The sequence below is a fragment of the Procambarus clarkii genome, chromosome 28 (assembly GCF_040958095.1).
Source record: "Procambarus clarkii isolate CNS0578487 chromosome 28, FALCON_Pclarkii_2.0, whole genome shotgun sequence".
Classification (NCBI taxonomy): Eukaryota; Metazoa; Arthropoda; class Malacostraca; order Decapoda; family Cambaridae; genus Procambarus; species Procambarus clarkii.
Window position 1 is genome coordinate 6986106 of NC_091177.1, and position 12150 is coordinate 6998255.

Genomic DNA, 12150 nt, shown 5'->3' on the forward strand with positions numbered 1-12150 from the left:
ATGGGGACATTTAGTATCACTGCTGCCTTATTCACTCTTGTGTTCATGATGAAATCCTCATAATACACCCAGAGTCTGCCAGTGCAGACTACTTACCACATGTCTCTGTAAGACTAACCATCCTGTGTGATGGAGATTTTTAGCATCACGTAGCTAGTTTTTTGACACACTCTGTGCTCCCCTTCATATAATCTAGGATTGCTACACAAATACAGATGTACCTAAATGTATTATTAATAATAATAATAACAAATAAGTAGCATTATTTCAACTCGTCCTCCTGTTTAGAAGGTACTTTATGTAACTATGTGGACCATCGTAAATATACTAACATAATGAACAATTAGATAGTAAAATTTGGTACTATTCGCTTTATAGAGTCTGGAGAAATAATGCTAAAAACCAAACTTAAATATTCCTAGGTCTAGTATAGCATTTACAGTATGTGTACTATATTAGACCTCAGATGCCATGTATAACTATAGGTTGTTTGGTTATTAACTTATTGGTACATAAAGTACCATCTAAACAGGAGGACGAGTTGAAATAATGCTACTGATTTGTTATTATTATTATTATTAATACATTTAGGTACATCTGCATTTGTGCAGCAACCCTAGACTATATGAAGGGGAGCACAGAGTGTGTCAAAAAACTAGCTACGTGATGCTAAAAATCTCCATCACACAGGATGGTAAGTTAATAAGCAAACATTATTAACTTATTGGTAACATACGATAAGATAAGGTTATTTACTTATTGGTAACATACTCGCCACGCACTTAACAAGCAATTTGGCCTGGGTTCTTCTCCTGGCCGAGAAGGATTGTCTTGGCACCAATCCTTAACTGCATACATCTGTTCACCCAGCAGTGATTGGGTACCTGTTTGTTAAATGACTGGCATGTCGTATCCCAGGTTAAACTAGTGGATTAGGCTTACCATTATATATATGGGACGGGAAAGTTCTCGGCCTGTTAACAGGAGTCAGAAGTCTCCTGTTCTCGTACCCACCTATGTAAAAAAAAAGCAATAAAAAAGTTTCCGGTTTGACTGACTTCAATAGTATCAAATTATACTTTCTAATTGTCAATTGCATCAATATATGTACGAAGGTTCACATCATTACTATAAGTACTTTATAAGCAGGAGATTAGGCTGAATTATTTATGCGCACCCAACACATAAGTTTTTTTTTTTTTTTTTACATGCAAAAGCATGCTACATAAATACATTACAAAGAAAAGACAAATAAACAAACCAACAACAAAAGTGCAAAGTAACAGAACAATAACCCCCAAACCCAACCCAACACAAACACATGAATAACACATAAAGACATAAGTACATTGCAACAAAAACACACAGAAAGATAACACACAAGGCAGTCCGAAATGGACACCAAATCACCCACACGATACAGTCAATACATATTTACAATAAAGCTAAAGCCTGAAGAGCCTACAACATATACATGAAATGAGAAAGCCTACACATAGTTGTCTGGAAAATCATCCCTAGGATACCTCATACAATATGCTCCCCATACCGCCCTAATCATCCCGGGTAAGGCGATTGCCCGGCGGCAGCGAAGGGCGCTGCATAAAGTCCGGAATAAAGTAAGTGATAAATGTTTAGAGGATATGTGATCTTTGGTCGCTGTGTGCTGAGCGCACATTTAAACTCAGTGCTTACCATGTAGCTGCTATCGCGGGGGAGGATACTGCTTCACAGTATTTATGATGGTGTCCAGCTGCTGGACACCATTTTTGGTGTCCAGCATGATCACCATGCAGTGATCATGGCTTCAGGGTGGTTGCTGCAAGATTCAGGGACTCTTGGAACTCTTCTAGGGTCGTTGGTTGCTTCACATTCTAGGAGATTGTACAATAGGGATTTTTCTGTGATTGCTTAGCAGAAGAGACATCTAAGGCTTGTTGCTGTTTGAATCGTCCTTCTCCTTAACTGCTCTTATTACGGTTTCTGGGGAATCGTCAACAGCCTGACTATATATCCGAAACGTTTCCAGATGAACCCTTCAGAGTTCACTAATATTTCAAGACTGATTGATTGATAAAGATTAAGCCACCCAAGAGGTGGCACGGGCATGAATAGCCCGTAAGGCACGGGCTTCGCCGCGCAAGCACGCACGCGGGTTGCCAGATATACGTTTCTTTTACAATCCAGAAATTTCACGTCGTCTGTAAAGTCACGATTGATTTCTGTATTCTTGATCTTTCAAGAATACAATAAAACACAGCAGGAATTGAAAAGTTTATGCAACAAGAAATTAAATTATTAGAATTTCTTTAAGTATTTACATAATGTAGCCGAGGAGAAGTCGGCGTGAATAGTTGATATATAAGGCACTCGAAGTCTAATTAACCTGTCACCACTTTAGGATGCCGAACCAAAGTTGGTTAATATGCTCATCAGATAGGCAAGAAAAATATTACATATATCAATGAATATCACTTTCAGGCAATGTAGTGACTTGAACTTGCGTTCTGGTGATTCCCAGACACCTGCCTTAACTGACTTGGTCATGATGGGCTAAAAACCGACCAACCTGGAACTCTAATGAATTCAATGATAATCATTTATGTATGAATGATTTTCAGTAATACATCACGACATTTGGATTTACGTAGACACTCATTATTTACATGGACGGAGAGAGAGATGAGAGTTTAAGTTGAAATGGAACAAAAAGTTGATACTCTAATATCCCTACTTGTATAGATTGAGTTTTTCAATTAAAAAGACTGCCTTATCTTAATTTAAATATGTTTACATGGTTGTGTCAATTGCAGAAATGTTTATGAACATATTCCAGGTTCCTTTATATAATAATATTTTTATCTTCCCCTTCCCCAGTCGCTATACAGCCAGCTTGATTACTTCAGTCTTGCCTGCACTTGCACAAACCTCCATCTTCTTTGAGACGTATTTCTAATCTGCTCCCTTCCCGGGGTCCTCCTTCCTACTATATTGCAATACTGCATGGTCCACACGCTAGCTGCTCGATGCTGCAGGAACGGAATGTAATGATACACACACACACACACACACACACACACACACACACACACACACACACACACACACACACACACACACACACACACACACACACACACACACAGAAGATCCAGTGGTATGCCACCAGGCTCGTCCCGGAACTGAGAGGAATGAGCTACGAGGAAAGGCTAAAGGAGCTGAACCTCACATCCCAGGAAAACAGAAGAGTAAGGGGAGACATGATAACCACCTACAAAATTCTCAGGGGAATATACAGGGTGGACAAAGACAAACTCTTCAGCACGGGAGGGACACGAACAAGGGGACACAGGTGGAAACTTAGTACCCAGATGAGCCACAGAGACGTTAGAAAGAATTTTTTAAGTGTCAGAGTAGTTAGTAAATGGAATGCACTAGGAAGTTATGTGGTGGAGGCTGACTCCATACACAGTTTCAAATGTAGATATGATAAAGCCCAGTAGGCTCAGAAATCTGTACACCAGTTGATTGACAGTTGAAAGGCGGGACCAAAGAGCCAAAGCTCAACCCCCGCAAGCACAATTAGGTGAGTACACACACACACACACAGCGGTGAGACCTCAGATTGGCGTGAAGTCACCAGTGGAGTCCCACAGGGCTCTGTACTAGGTCCTATCCTGTTTCTGATATATGTAAATGATCTCCCGGAGGGAATAGACTCATTTCTTTCAATGTTTGCTGATGATGCCAAAATTATGAGAATGATTAAGACAGAGGAGGACGGCTTGAGGCTTCAAGAAGACCTAGACAAGCTGAAGGAATGGTCGAACAAATGGTTGTTAGAGTTTAACCTAAGCAAATGTAATGTAATGAAGATAAGTGTAGGGAGCAGGAGGCCAGATACAAGGTATCATCTGGGAGATGAAATACTTCAAGAGTCGGAGAGAGAGAGATTGACCTAGGGGGTTGATATCACGCCAGACCTGTCCCCTGAAGCCCATATCAAGAGGATAACATCAGTGGCATATGCCAGGCTGGTCAACATAAGAACGGCATTTAGAAACCTGTGTAAGGAATCATTCAGAACTTTGTATACCACATATGTCAGGCCAATCCTGGAGTATGCAGCTCCATATCTAGTCAAGGATAAGTCTAAACTGGAAAAGGTTCAAAGGTTTGCCTCCAGACTAGTACCCGAGCTGAGAGGTATGAGCTGCGAGGAGAGACTACGGGAATTAAACCTCACCTCGCTGGAAGACTGAAGATTTAGGGGAGTCATGATCACCACATTCAAGATTCTCAAGGGAATTGATAGGGTAGATAAAGAAAGGCTATTTAACATAAGGGACACACGCACTAGGGAACACAGGAGGAAACTGAGTGCCCAAATGAACCACAGAGATAATATAAAGAACATTTTTTAGTGTCAGAGTGGCTGACAAATGGAATGCATTAGGCAGTGATGTGGTGGAGGCTGACTCCATACACAGTTTCAAGTGTAGATATGATAGAGCCCAATAGGCTCAGGAACCTGTACTCCTGTTGATTGACGGTTGAGAGGCGGGACCAAAGAGCCAGAGCTCAACCCCCGCAAGCACAATTAGGTGAGAACAATTAGGTGAGTTCAACGGCATGATAAAAATGGATTCTGGAAGTGAAAAAAACAAGATTTACGAGGAGAGACTAGAGGCATTATACATGCCAAAACTATAAGATAGAAGAAAAAGAGATGATACGATTACTACTTATAAAATACTAACAGGAATCGACCAAATTGACAAAGAGGAATTCCTGAAAGCAGCAACTTCACGAACAAGTGGACACAGATTCAAGCTAAGAGAACAAAGGAGCCAAAAAAAATATCAGAAAGTTTTTTTTTCAAATAGAGAGGTAGACGGTTGGAACAAGTTACGTGAGAAGGTGGTGGAGGCCAAAACCGTCAGTAGTTCAAAGCGTTGTACGACAAAGAGTACTGGGAAGACGGGACAGCACAAGCGTAACTCTCATCCTGTAACTACACTTTGGTAACTCCAAATCAGAAGTATATGAACTAGACAATGTCCAGAGATGGTCTGAGAAATGGCTACTAATCTTTAATACCCTGACAAATGCAAGGGTTTCAGAATACGAAGTGGAACAAGAAGGCCTCAAATACAGGGCAGGATGAAGGGAAAGCAACTTCCAACTTCAAAAAAGAGAAAGAATTAAGATTAGACATAACTCGAAATCTAACAACAGAGGATCATCAGCAAAATAATGAGGGGCAGCATATGCCATACTGGCAAACGTCCGGTTGTACCACAGGAACTTGGATAATAATGACTTAATTCTCAGCTCTGCTGAATACATCCGTTGTGAGACCTCGTTGAGTACGCTGACCCTGCATGTAAATGACTATTTTTTATTTTTATTTGCAAAACAAATTAAATACAGCTTAAAAGACACCGAAGCACCAAAAACCTAGCATAATCGCAACACCTCACATCGACATATACCATAATACAAAAAAGCAACACAGAACATACACAGTAACATCCTACAGTGAAGCATATAATAACAAGGAACACAGAATAACAATAACACAGATGACAAGGTGCACAAAGCAATATAACATAAAAGTGAAAACAAAAAAACAATACAAATACATAGAAACATACAAAAACACAAAAGCTACACTACTCAAACGAGCGCGCCAAAGGTGTCAGTAACGACAAAAGCCTACAAAAACACACAATGAAACCAAAGGTAAAAACAAAACAAATATATATATATATATATATATATATATATATATATATATATATATATATATATATATATATATATATATATATATATATATATATATATACAACGAAAACAAACGCAAAACACACGAACCATGTGTCACACCACTCAACAGCAGACATCATGCCACACAACCAGAACACACACACGACACACAGCATAGTCGAAGAAAAATGCACAGAAACAAAAAACCACAGGCCTCAAAAGTCAAACAAAGATACATCGTAACAGGCCCACGCATTAATGACTGTTAATAGGTGTCCTGTTGGTAGTGTCATTTTCTGCCCGTAGATAGCACCAGCACTTACGAATTTACTAACATACGTAACCTCTCAGCACTTACTAACATACGTAACCACTCTGCTTATCCTCTCAGAGTTCTCGCCCTAAACTTGCATATACAATTCTTATCTCAATATATAAAATATATATATATATATATATATATATATATATATATATATATATATATATATATATATATATATATATATATATATATATATATATATATATATATATATATATATATATATATATAAGTGAGAAAGGCTGCATGAACGCGTAAGCCATAGATCCCTAAGAACTCTATATGACCCGACCAGGATTCGAACCCATGACGTCCAGGATCCCCCTCAAACATACAAGGTAACGTGACCACCGCACCATTGGTCGTCTTATTATAATTATTTATTATAACAACCCTAGTACATCTTCCCTCATTATGAGAAATAACATTTCGGCGTCCACTGACAAACAGAGGTGTACTAATGTAGTGTAATCATACAAATGAAGCTCTATAGACTGAGTGCTCCAAAATATGTTCTAAATTGGACATCCGACAAATACACTGAGAAGACGTCTAACACTTCATTTGAAAGACGGAAGTATTAAGCAACATCATTCTCAACACCACAGCATCATCCTGAATCGCCAAGACATAGTGAAAGATACGACAGTAATTACACGCACCGACGACCGTAAGAAGCTTCATAAGCTTGAGGCTGTGTTCATTCCGGAGCTGACACCTGTAGTCAAGATCCAGATGAATTCGACTTCGAGTATACAACTGTTCGGTGGTCCTCCATTCATCTAGAAAGAAGATGGAAGACCTGGTGGACAGCTAGAAGCCAGAGTCAGGTAACAATCGCCTCACCCTATCCTTCGGCGCTCCCTACGGTTATGGGGTTTAGGTGAATCGTAGAATTCAATTAAATTTCTTTCTTTATTATGCACCCCATACCTATCCCGTGGGCGGCGGTGGAAAGGATTCCAGAGGCACATAATGGGTTCAGGAACTGAACCCCATAGTTTGTTTAGCTAAACAAGTGACAATATTTTGAAGCTAGTTACACAATTGTTAATGTTATATATACATGTACATATATATATATATATATATATATATATATATATATATATATATATATATATATATATATATATATATATATATATATATATATATATATATATACAATCATTTGCACAAAAACATATACACATCGATAATCTTCTGAATCACACTTAATTCATCAAGAGGCTCACAACAGTCACTATACAAGGCACTCTACATCTATGGTGAGTCATACAGTAACTAGTCTTGCTCCACACCCACTCAACTGGGCGGCAGCGTTACAGTCATGTGCATGCATTACCTAGATTAAGCACATTTTGGATATTTCGCTAAGATTCATGGCAGTATATCATCATGAACGAAGTACTTACACGTTTCTTGGACTCCATTGATGGTGTTATCTCTGAATTCTGCGATTTTTTTACATTCCATCATATAATGAGAAAAGTATGTGAATAGTTCTGCTGACAGAGTTTACATTTAGTCAAATCTACATCAGCAGATGTAACAAACTCCCAGAGGTACTTGTAGCAGAGCCTAAGCCTAGCAGTGGTAACATCTAGAAATCTGCTAACCTTAAAGGATGATCCATAGACGTGCAGTTCTTGCTGCATAATAGAATGATAATGAACGGAGCAACTGGTGTGAATTTCAGTTTGCCTCAAGTCTACGAGACTTTGTTGATGTTCCCGGAATATTACTGCCCGCAGACTGCTCAAAGGCAGTCCAAGATGGTAATTAATTCCCACTTTATGAGCAAAAATCTTGGCTAACTCATCAGTTCTATCGTAGAGTGAGGTGTACCCACACTTATAAAAAATTAGATTTCTCCTTGAAAGCCACAGAAGTTACAGCCCCGTTCCTGTGCCATTTAAGTCCACTTCGGGCTCGCCATAGCCCGTGCAACGTGGAAGTTTTTGCTGCTAGTAGCGAATCTTAAACAACAACAACAACAACCTTGAAAGCCAGTTACAGCCCGGCTCCTGTGCCAGGTAAGTCCACTACGTGCTCACCATAGCCCGTTCTATTTGGACCGTTTTGTTCTGAGTAGATAAATCTAAAACAATAACAACAATCTTCCCTTCAACAACAATCAAGAACTCGACCACCCTCTTGGAATAGTGCAATTATAGATCCCATTCCAACGACCTAGGAATTCCAAGACCCATCTCATTAACAAGCTGCCTAGCTAAAACTGCAGAAATAATGGCTCTTAATCGAATTGAATGGAAAGACAATCCACTGCACCAAAAGCTTTACGATAACAAGGTTATCGCGAATAACCGAACTCAATTACGAGCTCATTATAGCCCGTGGTACATGGACTTTTCATTCTGAGTAGCTAGATCTAAAACAAACTTGAAAGCTCAGTATACCTGTGTCAGTTCAACAGAGTGTATTTCTGAAGATGTCACATTGCAGACTAAACGTCAGACAATATAAATAGAAAGATTAAGTGATTAAGTGTTTCTTCACCCTCCAGGTGGTAAAAGATATTTGCGGAGAATGGAATATATATATATATATATATATATATATATATATATATATATATATATATATATATATATATATATATATATATAATGTTATTTTCTTGCCCAATAATTTGTAATAGCAGTAATTAGATAAATATGTATACCTGATATTATTTAGAACACAAGCACTACTATGCATAGCTACCATTGATAATCTACATACAAAATAATGCATATATATGTATGTATGCAACTCTCCTCTGCTGCAGAGGCGACATATTGCCTCTCAGGTACACCAGCTTGCATAACTACTACAGAGCACTGTCGTAAATTCTTGTAGGGTCCTCGCTCCTTTCCAATGAATTATTTCTCCTTCCGCTGAACAAGGTTATCAAGTGGGTGAAGGGGATGTCTGGGGAGGTGGACTAGTTGCCTTCCCAGCCTGCGGTCAGAGCCGGGAAGGCGGGCCAGGCAGGTGACCAGCACTATATAAGCTCCAGGATCCTACTCCAGACCACCAGTTGTTGGCTACCAGCACCGTCATGAAGTTCGTAAGTACCCTTTCGCTTTGTGGGTCGTGGGCATCTCTCATTAACAACTTGGTGTTATATCACGGTTATTATGATTATCATGCTACTAGTGGTGCAGATAAATTTGTATATCTTCTATGGGTTAATTTTAAATATTTATACATTATTATATTTGTTCATTTTCCTTGATTGAATTACTTCTGCAGACGATCCTTGCTGTTGTAGTGGCCGCTGCCGTCGCCGCCCCACAGGGTGGCTATCAGCTCCAGCCTACCTATAGCGCCCCCACTCTCAGAGCTCAGGCTCCTGCCACCTTTGAAATAGTGCCCATCCTGAGGGACGACCGTGTCCAGGACGATAACGGAAAATACAATTTTGAAGTGGAAGCTGGCAACGGCATCGTATTTTCCGAGAGTGGCTCTCCCGATGGGCCAGAGGGTGCAGTGGTTTCGTCTGGACAATACTCGTGAGTATTATGACTCGGGATTAATTTTAACTGACCAGTGTAATTTTTCGCATATTTTCTGTTATACTAAATAATATCCAATTGATCATTCTTCATATGAGACATATAATCAAGGTCAGTGAATATTAACGACAACTTTAATTGTTTTTTTATTGTGACGGTGTTTTCGTCTCCAACAGCTACACTGCTCCTGACGGCACTCCCGTCCTTGTGAAGTACGTCGCCGACGAGAACGGCTTCCAGCCTGAGTCTGACCTGCTGCCAGTGGCTCCTGAGTTCCCCCACCCAATCCCCCAGTTCGTGCTGGACCAGATCGCCAAGGCTGCTGAGGAAGACGCTGCCGCTGCCAGAGCGCAGACCCCTGAATTAAGAGCTGCCGCATCCTATCAGGCTCCTTCCCTCACCTACGGCCAGCCTCAGTAAATGTTTCTCGTCCAAGATGCCTCAACTATCTAAATCATTGTTCAGATTCATGTATTTATTACGTCTGTACTTTATGCTTCATGTATTTCATTTTTCTTCACGAATTACATTGAACTGGCATTGACTTTTTATATTTTTGTCCTGTATGTTATTTATTATTTGGCTGACGTCTTGGGATCACCTGATTAATATTACACAACACGATATATCGGAGAAAATTTTCATTTAGCAACATGGAAAAAAGTGACCAACATAATTGAGTCAGCAATGGTGTACAGGCTTCGTTTGTGTCAAAAATTTGTCCAGATGTTTCTCCAAAGTCAGCCTTCAAAGACCTTATGCCTCGCCTCTACCAGACGGATTTCCGGCTGTCTAAATAATAATACTAATAATAATATTTTATTGATGCAAGAGAATATTTATATATACATATATATATATTATATATATATATATATATATATATATATATATATATATATATATATATATATATATATGTTGTACCTAGTAGCCAGAACGTCGTACTCGGCCTACTATGCAAGGCCCTGATATGCCTAATAAGCCAAGTTTTCCTGAATGTATATATTTTTCAAATTTTTTTCTTATGAAATGATAAATCTGTCCATTTCATTATGTATAAGTTAATTTCTTTTTAAATTTGAGTTAAAACTAACATAGATATATGACGGAACCTAACCAACCCTACCTAACCTAACCTAACCTAACCTATCTTAACCTAACCTAAACTAACACAACTAAGTTAATAAATTATCTTCCTAATATAATATAATAATAATAATTCCAATGAACTAATTGGAAACAATTTATTGAAAATAAAGAAAATTATTCTGCCTATTAGGCAAATCAGGCCTTGCATAGTAGGCCGAGAAGTGCGTTCTGGCTACTAGGTACGACACATATATATGAATATATATATATATATATATATTAGTATATTTTGGTAGCAGTCTTTCCTGTAGACATATTTTATTAAATATGACCGAAAAAGTAAGATTAATAATTCTAACACGAATTTTCTCAATCTTTCGTACATTATGCTTCACTGTTGGAGGTAAATCAAAAATCACTTCTCCAAAATTCATTTTTATTTCTAGTCTGACGCGACACGGGCGCGTTTCGTAAAACTTATTACATTTTCAAAGACTTCACAAATACACAACTGATTAGAACTTGCGTTTCCCTGATTTTATATCTACATTTGAGTGAGGTGGGAAGGGTGATGTGGCATTACATTTGAGTAAGGTGGGAAGGATGATGTGGCATTAGAGGATATTAATAGGGTATTAAAAGTATCAACACAAGACAGAACACGAAACAATGGATATTGAATAGAAGTGTTTGTAGAAAGCCTATTGGTCCATATTTCTTGATGCTTCTATATTGGAGCGGAGTCTTGAGGTGGGTAGAATATAGTTGTGCAATAATTGGCTGTTGATTGCTGGTGTTGACTTCTTGATGTGTAGTGCCTCGCAAACGTCTAGCCGCCTGCTATCGCTGTATCTATCGATGATTTCTGTGTTGTTTACTAGGATTTCTCTGGCGATGGTTTGGTTATGGGAAGAGATTATATGTTCCTTAATGGAGCCCTGTTGTTTATGCATCGTTAAACGCCTAGAAAGAGATGTTGTTGTCTTGCCTATATACTGGGTTTTTTGGAGCTTACAGTCCCCAAGTGGGCATTTGAAGGCATAGACGACGTTAGTCTCTTTTAAAGCGTTCTGTTTCGTGTCTGGAGAGTTTCTCATGAGTAGGCTGGCCGTTTTTCTGGTTTTATAGTAAATCGTCAGTTGTATCCTCTGATTTTTGTCTGTAGGGATAACGTTTCTATTAAGTTTTACGAAACGCGCCCGTGTCGCGTCAGACTAGAAATAAAAATGAATTTTGGAGAAGTGATTTTTGATTTACCTCCAACAGTGAAGCATAATGTACGAAAGATTGAGAAAATTCGTGTTAGAATTATTAATCTTACTTTTTCGGTCATATTTAATAAAATATATATATATATATATATATATATATATATATATATATATATATATATATATATATATATATATATATATATATATATATATATGTCGTACC

The 12150-nt window shown here is 38.5% G+C and overlaps 1 protein-coding gene across 1 annotated transcript; it reads left to right on the forward strand.

Moving 5' to 3' along the window:
- The first annotated feature begins 9058 nt into the window (after positions 1 to 9058).
- LOC123755171 (cuticle protein AMP1A-like) lies at positions 9059 to 10165 on the forward strand. The gene is made up of 3 exons (XM_045737649.2): positions 9059 to 9173; positions 9359 to 9618; positions 9798 to 10165. The coding sequence occupies exons 1-3, from the start codon at positions 9165 to 9167 to the stop codon at positions 10039 to 10041; spliced, it is 513 nt and encodes a 170-aa protein (XP_045593605.2). The 5' UTR covers positions 9059 to 9164; the 3' UTR covers positions 10042 to 10165.
- The last annotated feature ends 1985 nt before the right edge of the window (positions 10166 to 12150 follow it).